This window comes from Pithys albifrons, chromosome 2 (genome assembly GCF_047495875.1).
Source record: "Pithys albifrons albifrons isolate INPA30051 chromosome 2, PitAlb_v1, whole genome shotgun sequence".
NCBI lineage: Eukaryota > Metazoa > Chordata > Aves > Passeriformes > Thamnophilidae > Pithys > Pithys albifrons.
The window spans coordinates 66,992,495-67,015,985 of NC_092459.1; the positions used below are offsets into that span (position 1 = coordinate 66,992,495).

General features: G+C 39.7%; 1 protein-coding gene across 1 annotated transcript; it reads right to left on the minus strand.

Moving 5' to 3' along the window:
* Positions 1 to 1,256: 1,256 nt before the first annotated feature.
* Positions 1,257 to 23,238, minus strand: RAB32 (RAB32, member RAS oncogene family). Its single transcript, XM_071549371.1, has 3 exons — positions 22,803 to 23,238; positions 5,155 to 5,432; positions 1,257 to 2,805 (listed from the first exon to the last, which is right to left on the minus strand). Exons 1-3 carry the CDS (start codon positions 23,029 to 23,031, stop codon positions 2,656 to 2,658), a joined length of 657 nt encoding a protein of 218 aa, XP_071405472.1. The 5' UTR covers positions 23,032 to 23,238; the 3' UTR covers positions 1,257 to 2,655.
* Positions 23,239 to 23,491: the final 253 nt, after the last annotated feature.

Consider the following 23,491-nt stretch of genomic DNA (forward strand, 5'->3'; position numbering starts at 1 on the left):
ATGAAGGTTGAAGGCATAAACACACTTAGAGAACTGTGTTTCCATAGCAAATAAATTGTTCTGGTTGGAATCAAGATCAATAGCAAGATGTTAATACTAAGATAGGGAAGCAGCAGTTTAAGACAAAACGTTTCACCATTCAATGCCATGGTTTTACTGCAAATATTTCTTTTCTAGTATTTCTTTGTATCACCATATATCAAATGATTATTCGGGCACTGTGTCTCCAAGAAGAACTGAAACTATTCCCTCTTCATGCAGAGGTTTAGAAGTTACATACAGAGCAAGTAAAGTGCTTTAATATAGCAGCAAAAACTCATCAAGCAGCAATTGAGACACTCTTGAAACTAACCTGCATTGGATTACATTGTCACTGACAGGACCCAAGGGAGATGCATGCATTCAGGTACAGTCCCAATGCTCTGAAGTTTGGTCTCCATTCTGCTCTTGAATCTAAACACCAAAACCAAGAAAGAGCACTACAGCTGTTTGGGAAAAAAAAAGACTACCTCCCATTGGCTGTTTCCCCAGTAAAGGTGGCTTTTACATTTGTGCAGCTTTAATTAAAGTTTAGAAAAAGACAGTATATGGGAGATTAAACACCTTATCAAGAGTGAGTTTACAGTCTAAATGGAGTTTTCCAAGTTACTGAATAGAAGATTATGGTAGTTTCAGATTAGCTAGAAAGGTTTACTCAGACAAGCCAGCAAACAGGGAACAAGGATGGGGTGCAACTTCCTTTCTAAAGTGCTACAGACTTTCAAAGAAAAAAAAAACACCAGTCAAGCTTTACATGTACAATAAATCTGCACAAATCTAACGGACACATTTTTTACAGTGGTGCAGAGTAGGAAGAGACAAGACCATGGACATAAATGAAAGTTACAAACATTCAGACCAGTTAAACTCTCAGGGGACAGTCAGGCACTGAAACAACTTTCCCAGGGCCATACATTCTCCATTGTTTAAGACCAAACAACACAAACAACTAAGCACCCTGCTACAACCTTGCTTGGAGAAAGATGTTGGCTTAGAAGACATACTAAGAACTTTTTATCTGAATTATCTTAGGATATTAGCTAATTAAATACAATTCTAGCTTAAGTAAAGCCTTACTGTAATAATTTTAAATAAACCTTTAACATAGCAGGTACTAGAAAATAAAGTTGTTTTCAAATGTCAATGAAAGCATTTGAGTATAGTGTGGAACATATGTGAAGATTTGTGTTCTCAAAAGCATACACCAACAACATACATAAGATGCCCAAATATATTTATTTATCTCTTAAAAAGTATGTTACTCTTTAGAAAAAAAAAGACTAAGACATCTCAATACAGATTAAAGTATGTCAAATCCTGCACATGCTTGATTCTGATGTTTACTTAAACATCAGTCCCATCAAACCAAGCTAGGTAAGACTTCTGAAGTCAGTAGCAATGAGGTACCAGGACAGAAGAAACCCTTAATATAAAGAGAAGCTTCAAAGCCTTTGAGCCAGGCAGAGCCAGAGTTCCAGAATGTATTCAAGAACCATGAAATCTCTCTAATCCTTTTGATCTTCATTTGCTGCCAAAAATACATATGAGTGTTGTAACAAAGAAACAAGCCAGTTCATCAGTTCAAAGTAGGCCAAAGAGTATAGCACTGTTCTAAAACTGAAAAAAGATAGAGCTTGGGGCAGGGGAGTTGACAAGCTAGCATGAACCAGTTAAGCTATTTCCTTCTAGACCTCTCTCCTTCCTCATGGTATTCAGAACCATCTCAAGACAGAAGAAAAAAAGAAGCAAGCTCATTATCACAGGACGGTAAGCTATCTACTTTTTGCACTCTTGGTAAAGTTTTCAGTGTTAGTGCATGAAAAAGTTACTGGATGTTTATTTCTGGATGTGCATTCAGGTGAGGTTACCATAACCATGTGCCAGCAGTACAATTGTAGCATTAATGTGTTTCATATGTAAAGTATTAGCTGAAAATATTCTGTCTTAAATGGCTGGAGAATCATTTTTATTAGTATCTCTGTAACCACATCTTTCCCTTGTTAAATACAGTAATTTAACCATCTTAGTTTTACTTAGTGGTAAAAGCCATCTACTCACTCAGTCCTCATGATCACATTAGGAAAGATACCTCTCATTTATCATTGGCCCCTTCAAGATTTTTGGGATGTCTCGATCCAGGAGAACTAGCAATGAGATAGATCCTCATGGTGGGGGATAATAAATAGGGACAATTGTGCAGGTGAGAAGGCTGAAGTGGGACATTACTGGTGCCAAAGTTTACTTCAAAGGTGCAAGTGTCTATTCAGCTAAAACCTTGACAAGTGAGTCCTATTTGGAATGTAGCATATGTCCTAGAAGCAAACTAAACACTTAATGTTTTCTTTGTTCCTTTTCAGGAGTGTAAACACTACCTTATGTTCTCAAGTAAAAAGGCACTAATCAGGCTTAGATGCAGACACTTAAGCAAGTGGAATGATAACTCACAAGATACTCAGTTTCATGCTAAACAAGAATATGTAAACACCCAAACGAGTCACCAATTCAGAGAGTACCAGACATCCCATATGGATTGTCACAACAGAGCACCATAGCAGCATTTTGATTTAAGGAACAGTCTTGCTGCTCTTCCGGTACATTTACTTAACAGTGGTAGCATTAGCAGCACTGTGATTTACTCTCTGCTTTCAATGGGTCTAGGTCCAGTTTTGGTTTCCCCACATCATTCTCTTCATTAGGAAAGGTTTTGTAGTTGGCAAGAATGTTTTCCACCAAGAATCGAGCAGCTTCGTCTATGTTGATGTTGTCCTAAAAATGTTAAAAGCAAAGAAGTCAGTGATTTTTTGAAATGTCAGACATTCGTGTTAAAAAGCTGCCTGCCCTAAAAGAAAACCTTTTCAGTCTCATCAGCAGGACACAGTTTAGATGCATCACACACTTTTTCTTTCGACAGTTACCAGAAAGGTTTGAGACAAAACTATTACCCGCTATTACAAAATGAATACTGTGAGTCTTATCTAGTAGGCAGTCAGGGGTATAAACATCACCTGCCTCTGGAAGACTCATAAATGCTAAAGTCTATTTCAAGATCACTGGTAATCACACTGTCCATAGTATTTAAGGCATCCGGAGGCCTTTTTCTGTTTCTGCTGCAGTTTGGATGCACTTAGTTATATAAAAAGACCTTTTCTATGAGCCTCAAGCCCACAAGTATTTCCAAATGCCTCATCTTGTGTTCTTGTGCACACTCTGAAAAGTACCTTCACATACACTCTAAAGACAATGTGTATGCAGGATACCTAGTGATGTCCTTTGTCAGGATAGCCCAGCTAGTGGTTGGCTCTAGTACCAAGGAGTCTTTGGCCACAGGTTTGACCTGGCTGGGCCACCTATTACCTCACCACAGGGATGCCATGTTTGGAATCACTCATCTTTGGTTCCAAAGGAAATACCAGGCCAGTACACTCTTCTGCCTCTGTAATTGTAGATCTAAACTCTACATGAGCAAAGGTTAGACCATAAGAACATTTGACCCATCACTGCTGCACTTCACTAGCTTGTGATTGTCAGCCACAGACTGCTTTTGGCACTTTACAGAACAGGCACATTTCCTGCCCAGAGCAGAGAAAGATTCTCTTCATTTTAGTCCGTAAGATATTTCTATGAATACTTATACTGTCTGCAGCTCTTTCACTTTTAATATTCTCCCTACAAATAGTGAGACCCGTATTACTGAAGATTCAAGTATCAGTTATAGCAGAAAGGCAAAAGCAAATTAACAAAATATTCAAGTGGGCAGGACTTAAAACCATAAACTGATTTGGTATGCTTAGAAAAGATTTTTGCTAAGCTCTGCACCTCTGCAGAGTCTTAATTAATAACTGAGCTAGGACTGTTATTGTCTGGATTTTTCTCTGCACCAAGAACCTTGGTTTGTATCATTATGTCTTAAATGCCACCTAAAATGCAAGCTGTCACTACACTTTCACATTAGGTTTTCTTCCAATGTCACTTGCATTTATTTTCACCCCATGATGAAGTGTTATGGGCAGATAAGGCATCAGGGAAAATGCAACCCAAAGCAGAGCTTTGGTATTCTTTTTGATTTTTAATATGCATTTTTAGTAACAAATGAGTGAATTTTGGAATATTTCTTCCAATGCAAACAAATTCTTAGCAAATTTAAGTAATTCTTTTCACTGTGTATCCTTCTTTGTTTTAAAGTGATCAAGAAGCAATTTGTTATTTGGTTTCTTATATTCTTCTAACAGATTTTTTTTCTTTTCAAGAGTTGCCAAAGCATCATTGTGTGACAGTTCAGCAGCTACAGGAAGTAGGCAAGCCAAGAAAAAAGTTGGACCTTGAGGCTTAGCTTACTTTATAAAAGAGTATCAGCCAGATCAGTAATTTGGTCTGTCAGCCACATTGTCTTCATCTAGAGAAATCTTTCACTTTAAGGATCAGTTATGTTTAAGGAAATGCTGGATTTCATTCCCAATTAAGCTGCCACAAGTTTCTCTCTGCATTGACAAAGCCTGTAGACTCAAACTGTACAGTATATGAAATTACTCAGATTTAACTGTTTGAACAAAGCAGCTGTCTTTCTTAACTTAAATTACTATACAAAACAATTGGTTTTGCATCCACTTCAGTCCTGACATTGCCTGATTAAATAGAAAAGTGCTTTAGAAACATCTTGGGTAGGTAGTAATAAATAAGCAAATAGCATGTTCACTTCAATTCTTGTCATTTCCTACATACAACAGTGAAGACAGAAGTTAGAATTTAGAAACCTGCACCTAAAGATTACCTGTATCTTTTATATAGTTTGATCAGCATTCAGTAGGATTAACATCTAAAGAATAAACTCTGATCCTCATGCATGCAAGATGAAAAAAAGATATCGAACTCAGATAATCAAGGTCTCCAGATAGTTTTAAGGTTCTCTGAATTTAAGATGCATTTCTAATCTAAACCAAATATGCTTCACCTTCCTTAGGAGCAAAGCTAGCCTGCACACCACTTCAAATGTTTGCTGAACACTGGAAATTTGACTGTCACTTCCTACACTTGACAATTTTATTTCCTACATGGTTATATTAATCCATTCTTATGCCAATACTCAAGAGACTAAAACCATGTTTCTATTATGCTCACCTTGGCAGATGTTTCAAACCATCCAACAAAGCCACCTTCTCTGCAGAACTGGTCCATTTGAGATGGATTCTGGCTGCCATCTTTCTTCTGGTCACACTTGTTTGCAAGAAGAACAGCAGGAATGGGGCTGCCGTTGGGAAGTAGTACTTTACTGTCCAAATCATGCTTCCATTTTGAAACAGCCTCAAAAGTGGAGCCTCTTGTGACATCAAAGACCACAAAAGCACCAACTGCCTCTTTGTAATATACTCTGGTCATATTTCCAAAGCGCTCCTGGCCTGAAAGAGAAGACAGCAACAGAAAATATTTATATTGAAGCTTGAAATGTAGTCAATGAAAATGGATTACTGTACCAGCTTAGTTCATAGAAGTTTGGCATTTGAGTCTAGTCACACCTAGTTAATAAAACATTGCCTCTATGTAAGCTCATTGTAACAGTCACTGTTTATTACACATGACAAACAGATACTAAAAGTAGTTTGCAATCCCAATTATTAATTTGAATTTTTTTAAAACTTATTTGTTGAGCAGTGTTCTTTGAGAAGTAGTGCCTAAAACCACTACCAGCACAGCTATACACAAATGATTCATTCATCAAAAAATACCAAGGTTTACATGTAAATTTAGTTAATTCAACTACAGATTTAAGCAAACAGCCTTTTGCTGAAGGGTGAGCAACAAGGGTTTCTGTGAGCTTCAAGGCTAACAGCCTTCAAAGCATATTCTGAAGAAATCACCTATATTACAGATTTTTCCTTAAGTTCAAAAGGAGCTAGGTTAGCAGTTCTAACTAAACCTGTTATCTTTGACTTCATCTTTTAAGTCAAAGATTTTCTCTGGATCAATTTCCAACTATTGAAGTTCGACAGCAATCCCAGGATTTCAAACAAGATTATTAGAATCGTTAAAGTAGTTATTCATAACAAAAAGCCAAATAAAAAATAAAAACTAAAAACACTCCCCCCCCAAAAAAAACCCCAAATCAACCAAACAACACCCTCCCACCCCCCAAAATGACAACAAGCAGTGTAAATGAAAAAAGCCTTTTTTTTTTTATCAAGTACAATTACCATAGTCAGTATATATGGAAGATAGAATTAGAGTGTGCCAGTCCAGTTACTATTCCATTTGGAAGGTCAGACCATCATGATATGTTTGTACTTGAGTGCATATAGCAGTGTCAAGTCCTACCACATTATTTGGGAAGTTTAGGCTTTTAAAATAGCATCCTGCTTGTTTGGAAGTCTTCATTGGGAAAACTAGTCCCTGCATTTCATGATTCAGTTTTTAATCAGTTAGTGCATGAAGTTTTACAATACATGGAAAAAGTAGGAATTTTCTTTGGAAACCTAGTTGTCCTCCTGTTTATAAACATTCAAGCCCACCTTCGATTAGCAAGGATAAACAGATACAAGGAGAACTTGGCATTATATTCTTCTCATAAAGAGTCAGAAATTCAATAGATGAATGAATTTGACAAGATATTCTGTTCAGCAGCATGCTCTTCTAGCTCAATTGTCTCGTTTTAATGTCAGTACTTCAGTGTATGCTTAGCTTAGCTCATTCTCTACAGACATTTTCAAAAAGGTTGCCTAAGCAGCCGTTAGAATTGCCTGAAAGCAGCAGCAGCCACAGTAAATTGCCAGAGAACTATGAAGAAGCTGACTTGATTTCTGACAGTTCCCTTTAAAGTATGATGATGCATAAAATAGCATAACAAACGATCCAGCATATCCTTCAGAATGAAAATGACACATGAATTTCTTCAGTACCAGCTGATTACCATGTGAGAACCAGCAGCATTCAAGATGAAAGCTCTTTTCTCCATATTCAAGGCTCAAGTTTTGAAGCCATCAAGTCTAAGGCCAGACACAAAGCCTGCATCTCTGTGATTATGCCACTGAAGATTCACATTACTAATACAAGTTTCCTAAAGACTGTACACAAGTAACTGACATTGTCTCCCTAGATCTTTCCAGGCTGGACTCTTACGCCTAAAAGGCATTTTTAGTAAAACCTTACTACAAATTGTTGTACCATGTGACTACTATTTTCACAAATCAAATACCATTAGGAAAGAGGCCAGAAGGCTTTTACTACTTCTGCAGTCAACTGTGTCACTTTTAAAGAAGTTTTACCTTTAGATTGTGTGACTGTGGGGTTTGGGGGTTTTGTGTTGTTTTTGGTTTGGTTGTTTTTTTAATAGAGTTTTAAACTCAAATTTAATTATATTAAGCCAATCATTGCATAGGGTACCACACAAGCTATGAGAAGCTCTTTCTCAGCTTCCTCATTTGTTTAGCTGTCAGTCTAACCACCAATTCCCACCACATGGGAACACCTCAGACTATGCTAAAGGGTCAAGTCCTGTGTCTAATTCAGGCAGTTTATCCTTTCACATCATAGGACAGGCCCACAAAACAAGTGTAATGTTGAAGTCTGAAATGCTCTATGCCAACCTCAGTCTTCTACAGAAAGAGTTCTTCAGTTCACCCCTGAAATGATCTAGAAATGAACACCACTTGCTGTTATTTAAATGAGACTGAACATGAATCTGAAGTAGCAAGGGAAACAGTCCCATTAGTTCTCCCTAACGGAAAGCTGGGGGGCTTTGAGTTTTTATTAAAGCTGTAAGGTTCCAAAACCTTGATGAAAATTTACATAAGATAATTAAATGGTATTGATTAGTTGCAGAAAGGGGTGCTAGACTGTTACAAGCAAGGTGTAAACACAGCACAGTAACTACATATGAAAAATAAGTTACTTAGGAATTGCAGAAAAGGTTATCAGATAGTTACCCTTTCTCAGGTAGCTGTGCATGCTGTAGGTGAACATGGATGCAATCAGTTACCACAGTGAAGGACATTACTACCGACTGAATCCCTTCCTGCCTACTGCCCTCTCATCCAGAAAACCTTCAAAGAAAAAGAGGAAGGTGGCCATACTAGACTCCTCCAGCAATAACTCTTGCTGAAACATACACAACAGTATATTTAAGGTGTACAAAAGAGGTCAAACTAGCACAGCATTAAATATAGCTTCCAAAGAAAAGAAACTAAGTTACAAAGCATAGCTCATAACCAAACCTGACAAGTCCTAACCACCACCAAATAGCTTTTCCTAGAGAAATACCAGGGACCTAGCCTTTGCCATTATGCAGGTAAGTTGTTCCATTCCGTTTCCAAGGGAAGTCCCAACACTTTACCATAGCCTATATTCCTCACCCACCTGGCCCAATGCCTTGACACAGAATGAGCTGGAGAGCTGCACTGGCTGGTAACTAACCAAGGTGGCCTGGCAGGTGGTTCCTTGACACTGGTGACTCCTCATGCCCCAGGATCTCCCAGCCTATGTGAAGCTTGAACATTCTGCAATTGTCTGCCAGATACGCTGTATCAGAAAGGTAGTTTTGCTGCAGAATTACTGATTCACACCAGCTGAATCTCCTCACCAGGAGAGGCCACTGTAAATGGGGGTTTGATGCCAGCTTGAAGGCTCAGTAGTTCTAGAATGATGAAGATGCCACGGTTAGTCTTGTACAGTGGCTTTTCACATCATGCAAGACAGCAGTTTTGTTAGAAATGAAAGCCTGCATGGTACTGTACGTTACTTTGTACTCTATAGCAGCCACTTTAGAAACCTTGGGCTTTAGCTGTCCAGAACAATGATTTAAGTATTAGTCTTTGATTGATAGAAGTCAAAACTTTCTCTTATAGTTCAAGTTTTCGATTTAGAAGAACATTAATACATATTTTCCACTACTTTAATTTGGGTAAAAGTAGACAACTTAGGTGCATAGCAGTATGAAAGCTTCTATCTCACTAGATTTAAGCTTTACATTAGGAGGATTTGGTGTATCTTAAGCACACACAAGCTCAGTATCATTCTATTTTTAAAGATTAATGCCTTTTAATAGGTCAAATACAGCCCAATATGAGTGCTGCCATTTTCAAAGTAACCCAAACTCCAAACCAGTTTATTAAAGAGCTATTTTGAACTCTAGAATTCATCCACTAACAAGAAACCTGACCTCAGTACTAGCTTACAACTGCTCTTCCATCCTGTCTGGAAGCCTAGAGAGGATGGATAAACCAAGAAGACAGAAGCAATAACACATGGTCTACCCAAGAGCTACGAGTTTTGTTTGGTAAAAGGTATACAGCATGAGGCAGGAAGAGAATACTATGTAGACTGAGTGGAATTTCTTTACAATCCTGTCATTATGCATATGCTAAGCTTCTTGCAGGGAGATGAAGAACATTCAAGACAGCCTTCTGAAAACTTAGCAGGACTTTCAGGCAGAGATTTTGCATGTGCTTTTCTGCTTGCAGAAATAACTCACACAGAAAGAGGAAACTGTAGAACATCCTCCAAAGTCCCCAGTCTGATCATCATTCCCTTTGTTCTTGACAATAAATGTCTCAATTTTTGCCATGCACAATTCAGAGATTTGTCATGCCTCTTCCTATGTCCAGCAGGATATATGCTGTAGTTATTTCACCATGTGTGGTGACAGTGTTGAGCAATGAAGAAAGTGGATCATACCCCCTGAGGAGAGAAAGGTTAAAAGTGATCAAACTAGCCTTAAAATCTCTAGTGTGTATAACCTTGGAAAGAAGAGGGCAGAAAGAAAACTACTCACGTACTTCAACAGTATAGACAGGCCATCACAAGATTAATCATTCTGGTAGGTCTAGTGCTGTCACATAAACCTGATGGGTACCATGAAGATATACTTTGTGTTTTAGGGCTTCGGGTATAAATAAAGAGCTAAACTACAGGACAGTCACAAGGATCAGAGGTTTTATTTGGGGATATGGAAGTGACTGCATGCAATGCAAAGTTCTGCATTCTCCAACCACAAAGTTTTCACATCCAAATGGTTCTGCACATATGATCACCACATTTTCCAGTAATTGCAACAACTTTAAGTGAAATACTTACACAATGACATGCATCAGGAACTAATACAGTTCTCTACAGCAGCACTACAGGAACAAAGCTGAGTTTAAAACTGTATCAGAACTTGGGACCTATTCTTACTCCCAGTTTACATTGTAATGGGGATGAACTGTAAGTTAAAATTACATGAAAAAAGTATAGCCATGTCTGAAGCTTTATCTTTGTCCCTTAATTCACTACAAAAGGTAAGTTATCACTGTAAAATCCAAACAATGCCAACCTTGCCTTGAAGTACATTTTAAAGAGTTCCTATAGCAATCCTTCCCAGTGCAAGGGAGAAACAATACTATCCTGTTTACTACAGCAGTGTGACTTATTGGGGCAGCTGGGGCCTAGAGTTCACAAAAGATACCCTCCAATCCTATCATTATTTATGCTCTTAACTCTTCCTACATGATAGGAATTTGGGCTAGTAAAAACAATTTAAATGTACAAATGACTGCTGAATATGCACAATACTGAGTTTGTCAGGGTCCCTTCTCCCAAACTACTTACTATATCTGTAAGTCTTAATATGTAGTTTATATAAACGAACAGAACTTACTCAAAGGGAGTAAAAGGGCCTATCTAGAAGCTTCCCCAGATATTCTTTTTTGTTATGAAGGTTACTCTTGGTTTACCTCTGTCAATACGTTCAGTATAGCAAGAGTTCTCCTATCCTGTAAAGGTTGAAGCTTAAGACTTCTCTGAAGCCATACAAATGAAAACAGAATTGTGGTAGTTGCATTTAAACCCCAAATATCTCATCAGAAACACTGATGGACAACTGGACAAAGTTCTTCAAAGGTTTTTTTTCTTTCAGGGGAGCCTACTAGTTTTGGAATCCTCCATAAGCTGTGCCATTAATAAGGAAGAAAAAGATGACCAAGGGTTATAAACCCCTGAAAACTAGAAAAATGAGGGAACAAACAGTTTCTTTCATTGAAGTAACATTAGTTCAAGTCAACTCTAACAGGCTAATCAGCTTAATGGGCAGCCAGAGCTCAAAATATGATTTTAACAAGTTTGGCAGTTCCACGTCAAATAACCTTAAACTGTAGATGTGTGGTCTAGACTGTGGTCCCCCAAAAGTCAATGTTTTGCTCCAAAGCTGTTTGCTGCCAGCTGAAAGACCACTGCAATGAAGTTTTGCAGTCTTTTTTTCTGGACCCAATAATACAGAGTTGCTAAAAGTCTGATAATAAACTGAGGACTTTTCACCATTTAAGTTGCACAGCTCTCACCAATTTTGTCCTTCAGAACACTGAAAATGAGAACTCAAATAGTTGAAAAGGCAGTTTAAGTTCAAGGAAGAAGGAAAGAATCTGCCACACAGGAAGTCTGATCTATAAAACCAAGCCAAACCCCTTTCCCCCCCCCCCAAACTATCCAGCAATACTGCAGTAAGTAAAGAAAATAATCAGGAGATCTAGTAAACCAAATTTAGTTCAACTAAAATGCATAGAAGAGGCATCCTGCTAGTGCATTTTACTTGTTCTGGTTTTTTATCAGCAGTTACTATGAACTGCAGTGAACACAGGATGCTTATTAAGCTATAGTGACTGGTTGCAATAAACCATTTTTAGTCTAGAAATACTTGAATGTTCTCTTTCCATTGTGTGAGAGATTATCAGATCAATTATTTACCATGACCTCTAATAGTCTCGCATATCAAAATTCAAGAAAGGTCATTAGAGACAGCCAGACTAACTAATTTGACTGCTAAAACCATGGCTCTTAGGTCCTTGCTATCAGTTATTCTGACCTTTTAGGCCACACAGCATGCAAGCACAGTGCCAGTATTTGGGCTTCAGTATCAAATTCCACAAGTTAGTTGTTTCAGTCAATTTCCAGGACCATGAGACATTTGGGCTTTTATTCAACCTAGACAGTAAAAATAGTACAATTGAACAATAATCAAATTCCTTTTCTTTTTTCCAGGAACACCTGAGTGGCAGTTCCTTATTTACAATTCCAAGTCTGAAATAATGTCATTCAGTGCAATCAATTTTAGCTAAAGCACCATTCAAAATGGCTGGGCACTTAGTCCAATCCTCTCAGAGTTAGAACCGTTGTCACTTTCAAAACTCACCTAAGTCATTTAGGAGTCACTGGCAGAAACAGCCCACAGTTTGGATGACAGCTGGATGTTTGGCACAATACAACAAATACCAGAGGATGCATCTCTCAGTTCTCCAGACATATAATGTACATTTGAGCATTACAAGGGGCAGGTGTGAGCTGACTGAGGTTTCTTTTTAGAGGGATATATAAACACATTACTGGGAAGTTACCATTGCTGACAGCCTTCCCTCATCTCCCCAAACTGTCTTACCTAATTAGATTGGATCTGTTATTCTTCAAGAAGTTAACTAAACCACTATCAATATTACTGGTCATGTCCAAGTGTGTCCACCTGCTTTTTCTCATATATAGCAGCCACAGACAGAGAGTAGGCAGACTCCAAGACTGTGAGTACTAGATGGCTCTGCACTCCTCCCTCTCACCCACCTAAGCTATTGGTGCAAAGTTGCCATGTGTTAAAACCACAGAGGTGTTGAACAATACATTTATTTAATGGCACAGACAAAGGGATTGAGAGCACCCTCAGTAAAAGTGCAAATGGCACCAAGCTGAGTGATGCTGTTGATACACCTTAAGGACAGGATGCCATGCAGAGGAACCCAGACAAGCTTGAGAAGTGGGGCCATAGGAACCTCATGAAATTCAACAAGGGCAAGCACAAGGTGTTGCACTTAGGTCAGGGCAAGCGCCAGTATTAATCCAGGCTGGGGGATGAACAGATCAAGAGCAGCCCTGACAAGAAAGACTTGGGGTGCTGGTGGATGAGAGGCTGGACAATGAGCCAGCAATGTGCACTTGCAGCCCACAAGCCTACTGTGTCCTGGGCTGCATCAAAAGCAGGGTGGGCAGCAGGTCAAGGGAGGTGACTCTGCCCCTTTGCTATGCCCCAGTGAGACCTCCCATGGAGTACTGTATCCAGGTCTGGGTTCCCCAGTGCAAAGATGTGGACCTGTTGGAGCAAGTCCAGAGAAGGGCCACCAAGATTATTTGAGGGATGGAGCACATCTCCTATGAAGAAAGGCTAAGAGAATCAGGATTGTTCAGCTTGAAGAGAAGGCTTTACGGGGACCTAATTGAGGCCATCCAGTACATAAAGGGAGCCTACACAAAAAATAGAGGAGGATTACTTACAAGAGCATGTAGTAACAGGACAAGGGAGAATTGTTTTAAACTGAGAGTAGGTTTTGATTAGGTATCAGGAAGAAATTCTTTACTGTGAGAGTGGTAAGGCACCAGAACAGGTTGCCCAGAGAAGTTGTGGATGTCCCATCCCTGGAAGTGTTCAAAAGCCAGGCTGAATGAGGCTCAGGGCAACCTAGTCCAGTTTCATGACAGGCAGAGTTCAAACTGGATGAACTGTAAGGCTCCATCCAACCCAAGCCACTCTAAGATTCTGTGACACTAGCAACTCTAGCAGATATTAGAAACCTGTAAGAGGAGAGGTACATCTAGCTTGACTTTTATTTTCCACCACTATGAAATATTTGGTGTTAGTCACCAGAACCACAAACTCCACAGGGTTAAAAAATGAGAACTACTAGAATATTAAGTCTTCCTGTACTAGACAGTAGTCAAGTTTCACTCGCTGCAGTTCTTACAGTTTCTAACAAGCAAAAGCTGCCTCAGGTGCTTACAAGTAAACTGCTAGTGTCCTTTCTTACTAAGGGTGCTGTAGGTAAGTTAATTGATCACTGGATGGACATCTTCCCAACACTGACCCTTTCCCAAACACTTCAGAATGGTCTTCAGAGGAAAAGTCAGTTAATCCCTGTTCAATTGTCTCCCACTTTCAGAGACAATCTTTGATCTTCTGGTTATATCTATATTGGAAAGTTGCGGGTGCAGTTGAAGCAGTTCTGTTGAATGATTCAGTCAGACATGACATTCGCAATATACTACAAATACACAGTATATATGAGAGACCCTGTATTCACTGCAAAGTCACTGAAGAATATCAGTTCAAGTGCAGCAATATTTTGATTGTTTAAATCATATCACAAATGTTCACAGAAGTCACAATTTCATTATGAAATGGTAGGAAGCTTTCTTTAAAATTCCATTGCACAACACAGCCAGTTTCTAACCTAATAATTTGTTAGCTACCTGAATTTTTAAAATGACTAGTCTTTCCATTCACTGTTTGCTCTCATTATACTTTAACATAGGACAGTCCTGTTCACTACTGGTGAAACAGCAAGAGCACTGAGATGGCAAGTGCTCAGACATTAGACACCTGATTTCCACTCTGAACACATTTATCATCCTAACAGAAAAAGTATACCATTCTCTCTCACAAAGAAAGTCTTCCTCAAACACTTGCACAGCTCTCAGAGAATTTTACAGCAAGACTGATAAACTTTTCATCACTTCCTAAAGCCTTAAGCAAATGTAATGAGTTAATTGTCCAAACCAACCGTAGCTACTTACTATCTTGTCTTTAAAAAGTTTAGAGGCAATACCCTGCACTTGCAGTTCAACAGGGTTTGTCCAAAATCAAGCATATAATGTACAGCAGTATGCTAGTCATGTTTGTACAAGAATGTCCTTGTTTCAGCATAAGATCTCCAACCCCAGAAAAGTAGAATTCAACCAAGATAAATGATTTCTAACTAGCTGTCAAATGCAGCATGTATGGAACAATGCTCCATGCATTAATATCAAAAAAGTTGACATAGTCCAATTAGTGCCAGCAGCAGCATGAATTGGTACATCCTATGTTGCATTAACAAGACTTACCCAAACAAGTCATCTACCAGTGTTGAGCTATTTCCTGCCTGCCACTCTCTAATCCATAACCTTTGGTGCACTGTCATGCAGCCAGAGCTGCACTGCGTACTTAACAGTGATGCTGCATGGCACTACAGCATTTCACAGCACACAGGAGAACAATTCTAAAGGCGGTGTGTCTCAAGAACAACTTTATCACCAGATTGAAAAAATGTTAATCTCTAAAATGTTTAATGTGTCATGGCACATTGTGTGTGATTGGAATTTTGTATCAAATAGCTGCTATTTTGCTCCGCCCAGCACTCTAGTGTGGGAGCATTTAAAGAACAAACCATTTGCAGGGACATTCAGAGGCTGCTTTTTAATCTATTATTTGAAAAACTGCTAAAATCCATACAATAAGGAATACTAGGGTTTGTTACCTGCTAATATAGAATACAGTGCTACTGAAAGTTTGCCAGCCTTCTCTAGACAGAGTTCAGACCTTTGTTTCTAAACAAGCTCTATAAATCCCTGAAATCCCATCATTTTTCAAAGTATAATCTCATCAACCCATTTATCCTTTTCCTGTGTTTCCATTGCCAGAAGAGATCTTTGAATGTCAAACATTCTACTGAAGGCCTCTTGAGGAGCATGCTATGCTTTGTAGTCACTGCTTACTGCTCATCATGCAAGCTTGAACACCTGCAAGAATTTCACAAGAGCTATTCCGATACTTTCATGCAAAAATATAAAGAGAAATTCCCTTACTGCAAATCACTTCCTTCTAACATGGCATATCACACCTCTGAACTTCTGAAGCAAGTATTTGGAGGGAACTGTTTGCAGCTGGCAATGGTTACCACTGAAGTTCATGGAAGGTCTCTCTGACACCTTGAGAATTAATCTCAGTGGCTGAAGAGAAGAATCTTCTTTTTTACAGCATGCTGGAGCCTTTTCTGGAACTAGGCAGCTAACATTATTTTCATTCCTGTATTTCATAAGACAGGTAATCAGTTGAGAACTGCCTCTTTAGAGCACTTGCCAATTCACTGTACTTGTGGACATGCACTTCAGTAACACCCTGTCCCAGTGTGCTTACAAAGAAAACCAAACTGGTAAGAGGCAAAGTGAAGATGTAAATAAGGTGAAGCACCAAGACTCTGGTGGTGCAATACTGATGCAAGAAGAGTTGATAAAGCTTGATTTACATTCATGTAAACTCTATGCATTAAGAAAAAAGTGTATATTCAACATTGTATATACCAGTTTGTCTCTGAAGGGTAATGCGCCTGACTTGTCAAACCAGCTTAATTTCTGACTACTTGAGTCAGTATTACATGAAAGGTGAGAATTTAGCTAATACTTACTTGCCTCAGAAAAGCTTATGATTCACATAAGATAATTACTTCTGCAAAGCTTTCTAGTTTGTTTTATAATCTAATACAAAAATTAGTTAGGTTGTGTGATATATACTATTCTCCCTTCTGACTCTCGTATTGCACATAAGAATTTGGGTATTTTTTTACCTTTAAGGTAGCCTGCCCATTTGATGTGCACCCATCCATCCTTTATTGTCTGTATCACAGTACTATTATCAGAGTACTATTGTTATTGTGATCTTGTAGGAGTTGCTGAGAAGCTTAGTGCTTTCTATGACATGAACCATATCTGTTTGAAAATAAGGTTGAAGCACCATCTATCCCATAGTGAACAGAAGTTCAAACACTAAATGCATTTCCATCACTGACAGGAATTAAGAGTACGTGCATCACATATACACTGAACTTTCTTTTATGGCTGTACTAGATCAGGTGGTCTTCTCAGATCACATCTTTAACCTCATTTCTTCTAGAACATGTCGCAAATCCTATGAGGAAATTCTAAGCTTATTTCCAAAACACTCAAAGAACATCTGTCTCAATTCTACCATTTAACTGTAAGTTAACTGAATGGTCCTGCCTTGCAAAAATCAAAATTACCATACTAAACTAACTTACAACACCAACTTCATGACAGCAGCACTTCCCATATGCTTATGGAATTCCATGAGCACACAGGCTTGAAGTTTAGTTCAGGATAACACACAGAGTACTTGGAGTTCCTACATAACACAGTACTAAGCAAAAGAACTTTCACTGATATGAGTGATTTGATACTCCACTGATAAGACATACAAAGCCCTTCATCAGCAAGACAATAACTATACCTCACTTGAGAATATTTCATTAAAGTGTACCTAAACAAAGGAATTCCTGAAAAAGAAAACATGCAGAGTCTGTTTGTATTCAGAGAAGTCTGAAAGCTGGAAATACACCAAAACCCCCCAAGTTAAAGCACGTTCAGCACTTAATTGGACACTTTGCTGTACAGCGCCAAGCACAGCAAGTCATTCTCAACTGAATTTTCATAACCCTAATCCAGCTATTCCAGAAGAGTCATAAGAAAGGACACCCACACAAGATTTCTCACAGAGGGGTGGTTTCTAGACAGAAACATTCAGTACACCTTCAGTTCTGTTACTTGCCTCTAAGTCAGTATTCAAAAATCTTTCAACATGAGCAGGCCTTCTACTTCCCCTCCTCTGTCTGCTAGTCTTGCATGTCTCTGGCCAACATTATCCTTAAGTAAATTTTCTCTTATGAGGTTTATATTTAAACATGTGTGAACAGGAAGGATTCAGAAATTAAGTCAGAAGTCTTTCAGGTCTTCTTCATGCGTCTGTGGAAAAAGTCACATAACGGATTCTCCAACCCTGTCTAGGAGTTTTCTGACCTGCATCTCAGCAAAATTACAGCACTCCCATCTCCATATGAAGGCAGCTACTCCTGGAACCTTCATCACTGTATCAACTAGAAAATAACTTCAGAAAACTTACCAGTTTCTGAAAAAGGTCCGAGCTCCAAGTTCTGCATACATTTCTCATGCAGTTACTTATGTACATATTTTTTTACTCATAAGGTCTTTATAATGGTGAGTGAAAAAACCCCCACAGCTGGGGGCAGGTTATACCTAGATTGTCCTGCTTCCACCCTGTGATCACTCCTACTAGGCACATAGCTACGCAATTTTTTTCATGGTTTCTTTGCAAGAGTTTCCATTTTAATCCCTTCAAAATGTGTTGTGGGTAAGAACAAGTTGTTACAAGAAACCCTTGACTACCTTCAGAGATTACTGCCTCCAAGCTCTTCATATTTAGAAGAGACTCTGCAATGCAATTAGAGTACAGGTCTCTATGGCACAGAGTTGAATATAGATAGGAAATGGCAGAAGTTTTCTGCTTGCTCCCTACAGATTTTCAGGGATGCATTAACATTGCTTAAGGCTTGCTTTAGATCTTTTTTAAAAAATAAGTTAAATCACTCCATAATTAAAGAAACAAGTTAATGACCTAGTACACAGGAGCAACTTGGCAGCCTTATGACATGCCAGTGGCACAAGAGCAGACTGAGAATAACTGAAATATAGAGCTGTTTGAAACTAAGGGTTTTCACATGGAAGTACACTCTCTCACACACTGTAACGACCAGAATGCCTTTGAAAGTCAGCCACATCCACAGTTTCCTTCACGTTTTCCCATTTCTTATGCCTTTCTATAGGTAAGAGTAAGTTAACATTCTAAAGAACTTAGAAGTTTAACATCAATTCATATATCTAATACTCTTTTGTCTTCATAGAAAAGATGGGTTATTTAAGCTCTTCAACATAACATCTAGCCAAAATACTTATCTGATTTCTCCATTCTCTTGGGGACTACTATACACCTATAGTTAGGAGTTCAGATCTTCTCAAGGAGACAGACAAGAATTTAGCAACAAATTTGCCTGCTACAAGTCTTATCATTCAACTCCTGCAAGCAGGTAGAGCAGATTTAGAATACCAAAGTACAGTAACTTCCCTTCTGTTTGGCCAGTGTCATAGTCATGCTCTTCCAGTTAAAGCATTACTTCATTTGTAATAAATATTTTTACAAAGAAATTCTAATAATGTCCTGGAGGAAAGGTGCTATTACTCTGAAGTTAATTCAGAACTGCTCAGTCAAAGCTTTAAAACCAAATTTGTCTACCAGTAGCCATTAGTGACATTCTTCATGAGAAGCCAAGCTCAATCAGCCATCTACAACCTTTACCACTCCTGCCCTCCAGGAAGTTGCCTGTTCCTATAGGCTGATGTGAGTGACAGTGATAGTCAATGTGATCATAAAGCAGCAGCTAACACTACTCAGTTGCTGGTCTTATTAGATCAGATCAAAAGTTTCTATGATACAGAAAATCCTCCAAGTGTTCTTTCAGCATCATTTGACTGTTTCATCAATGTCCTACATACACCTCCTGAGCACACTGTGGTGAGTGTAGTATATTCATTAAAACAGCATGCTTGTAAAGTGGGAATCTCTAGCGTATTGAAAGAGACTATAAAACCACTTCTCTATCATTACAAATCCTTTGTTTTGCATCTCTTTCCCACAATGACTCATTCATATCTGGTATTTATTTTGCCAATCATTTATGCCTTTTGATCAAGGTGGTTAACCTGGTTCTAATTCTTTCAGATTTTATTCAGAAAGATATTCATCATTACTTCACACATTAAAATTAAAAAAAAAAAAGAAAAGAAAAAGAAAACAACAACCAAACAAACCCCCCAAGAGTAATACCTAAGGGTAGCTAAAGTTTATAAGTTTTGCTCCTGTATGAACATGCATGTAATCTGTTCAGGTTGGGGGAATACATCACAATATAAGCAAGGTAATTTGAAAGTGACTGATCAGTCGTACTTACAAGCTTTTTCATCTCCACTATTCAACAAGTTACAACCAGTGTCTAAACACTAAACTGCCTGAAGTCTGAAATATGTAAGTCTAGGCACAACAGTACCCTTCCTTCCCCTTCATGATTTCACATCCCCTCCCCTCTGATGCTACTGCAAAAATTTGCATTACTTTGTACCTTATAACAAGAAGGCTATTTTCACCAGAAAAATAAACCACAGGCAGTGTAACACTGTCATGCTCTATTTGATAGAATTATCTAATCATGAAAAAAACCCAGAACAACCAAACACCAAATCCAAAACACAAAACCCTCAGCTAGTGCAAGAATTTGAAGTCACCCAGAAACCTGCTGCATTCATCATTTTTCCTACAATCACATCAGAAGCCAGCAAAGTATCTGCGTTATGATCTTTAGCTGATGAATGAACTGCATGGTCAGTTTTTAATGACTTAGGTACAAAACCTTACATTGCAGCACCCAGCTCTTTAAGGAGAGCTTTTTATGATCAACTGTTATGTACTAGCTTTGATCTAGTGAAAAATAATCTCTTTCTATGCTTAAGGGTTGACTTTAATTAAGAAGCCTTTTTAAATGCATCAAAATCAATTCGGAATGCCAGCACTATACTGCTTGCAGGGAAGTCACATGTAACATTACTTACCATAAGATTCAGATCTCTTCAAGAGATCTAAAGCTGTTTGTCTGCATACACCAGCAGACAAAATTATCTACATGAGCTGTTGAAAGCCAGAAGACAGCTGGGCTGATGAGTTAAAAAAGAATGACTATCACATGCTCAGACACTGTGCTACACACTTTAATAAAGAATATGTTCTATGACTATATAGGAGCCATCTTCAACCTGGTTCTTTAACTAATATCTTCAATATAAATCTGTTAACACCCTCAGGTAGTTAGAAATATTCCTGATTGTATACGTAAACAGCTGCAGAACACAGTCCCAGGCCGAGGACTTCAGCAGTTTTAAGACCATCAAATAACCCTTATGGATACTAAAATCCTCTTTATTTTAACTATTAACCCTGAGATGTCAAGTGCTATAGGAGTCCAAATTGTTGCTCTCGCACTGGCTAAGCATAGCCCAATCAAAAATTACTAAGGCTAAGATTACTTCTCTTCTTGGTCTTTTTTTTTTGATTGGGGAAGAACCCCTAGCCCCTGGGAAACAAAACAGCCTAAACTGCCAGATTAGACTAAGAGTTTGGAGTGCAAATTGCAGAACAGTTGTATCTTCCTTTGTCATTTTTGCTAGGGAAAGACTATTCAGGAGTTTCACACAAAAGTACTATGAAATAAGAAAAATATTTCAGTGACAGGAAAAAATTTAATTTTTCAGTCTATTGGAACTATCAGCACAAGAGTCCAGAGATTTATTAGAAGCTCGTAACTCAAGTCTTCACTCAGCAGTGTCAAAAATACACTAAGGGCAATAATCAAGAGTGAAAAATACTGTCTTCTGGATCTCAAAATTGACACACAGATGTATTGATAGAACTTCCCAAAATGCAAATAGGTTCTGTCCAGACTTGGTTACAAGTTACAGCTAAGTTTCTGCACATCCTGTTGAACCAGATTGCTTTGGAAAAGCATACAGCCTATCCCAGTTTTAGTAACTAAGGACTAAGAAGTCAAATGCAAGCATGGCAGTCCGCCAAACCCCAGGATCCTGATAGTCTCCCTTCTTCAATCTCTGGAACCCCAAACTTGCTAAAATATACCCAGGGGATTGCAGCAGATTGTACTAATACTGTTAAATGATTTACAGAAAGTTAAAGCTCTATGAAAGGAGCACATTGGAAGAGAAAGCTTGCCAATATTTTACTTGCCTTTCAAATCAGCAATTAGAAAATATTTTCATTTGCCCTACAGGTCAGCAGCAGAAAGATCCATGGTGTGTCTCAGCATATGGCAGTGAGAAGCAGGCTTTTTAGTCTGAGGAATCGCATTTGTAGTGTTTTACAGCAGAAGGACCAGAAGGTGATGTACAGCTGGTCTGTCACAGGGCTACAGCAGCCACATGCTACACTTCCTCATTTCTGAGCTTCCTCTGATAGAGTTCATGGAAACAGTAAATACCATTTGTTTTCCTTGTGTCTTCTAGTAGCATAAGTTTAAGCACCAGGATTTGAAATACAGTCTACTTTTTCATATTCAAAATTGGATATATTCTGAACATGGTGGACAGGATGAAGAGAGTTGCAGGTTAACACCTGGGCTGCACACAACACTAGACATGCAGTATCAACCAAGGTGATGAAGAAGCTGATGGGACAGACCTTTTACAAGGCCACAGCCAAACAGATTGCTCTGTTGTATTTAACACTGCAGCATAAGCAAAGCTAACCACGGTATGTACACAGCTGGAGTCTGAAATGGTGATGTTAAAGAAGAGTTTTGAAGTTACATAGAGGAAAGGAATGATTCAGTTTAGACAAGTGAACAGGGATTTTCTGCTTCCATGTGCTCAGAGTACCTTTTTAATATACAAACTCATGATTTCAATGTAAAACTAAGCATAAGTTCTATTCCCTCATTCCACGTTTCAGGGACAAAGTTACTTTTAAATTAAGCAGGTGACTGCAAACATGCAAAATTTAGCATACTTCCTCCTATTTGAGTTACCTTTAACCTGTAAAGCATGTTTACTAAACATTACCTGCTTGGAAAAGTGATTTATTTCTTCTAGATACATTACAGAGCCATAACCATGAATAAATTGCAGCAGTAGCCATAACCAAGGCCACCAGCACCCGGACAAGCAGGTCAGGAGGAGCAGTATAAGCAGGAGCCCTCCGGGAGTCCTGGATCAGAGCAAAGCAGCTGTTTGAGGACTGTTACAAAACCCTGCGCCAAGCCAAGAGCTCCACAACATAAACTAACAGGAGCAGGCAAAGCCTCTAAAAAGTCAAAAACTTCACTCCCACATCAAGGCCTCCCTCTACTTATGCCTCAAAGGGAGGCAAGAGAGGTTGCAGGTAACAGGAGGAAGGAGAAAAACAAGGCAGACCTCACAGTCAAAACACACTTTCCGCTGCAGAGGCCGTGCTCCGGGCCCCGACAGCCGGACTGACAGGCCCCTCGGGGCTCACCCTGCAGGGAGAAGCCCGCCTCGTCCCCTACCTGCTATATCCCAGAGCTGCAGCCGCACCAGGGTCTTGCTGTCCCAATGGATGACTTTGAGCGCGAAATCCACGCCGATAGTGGCCCGGTAGTGCTGGGAGAACAGCTGGTGCACGTACCGCTTGATAATGCTGGTTTTACCCACGCCCAGCTCCCCGATCACCAGCACCTTGAAGAGATGCTCCCGGCACTCCGGCGCGCCGGAGCCCGCTCCTTCCCCGCCGGCCATCCTTGGCCCTCCCTCCCGTGGAGCAAGGCGGAGAGGCCGGGCTGCCGGGGCCGCGGCTCTCCCGCTTCGAAACTTTTCCAGACAGCAACTTTCCACCAACTTTCCCCGACCGGCTCCCCGCGGGGCCGGCCCTCGCCGGGAGGGGAAAACGGAGCTGAGACGGGAACCCCGGCCACCACCTGACTGCAGTCACAGGACACGGAAACTCCGCGGGCTTATACGAGCGCGGGGGAGGGCGGCGGGGAGGGGCAGGGGGAGGGACCCGGCTGGCCCCGCCGCGCCGGGACAGTGGAGAGGCCGGGGCACGGTCGGGTAGGAGGGTTGCTGTTGCTGTTGCTGTGTGTGCCCCTGCAGCTACGCTCTCGCCCACCTGGGAGAGCGGTGCGGGGCAGCGGCCGCGGCAGGAGCTGAGCCTCGAAGGAGCGCTCAGGCCGGGGAAGTTTAAGCTCCCTGTCCGTGC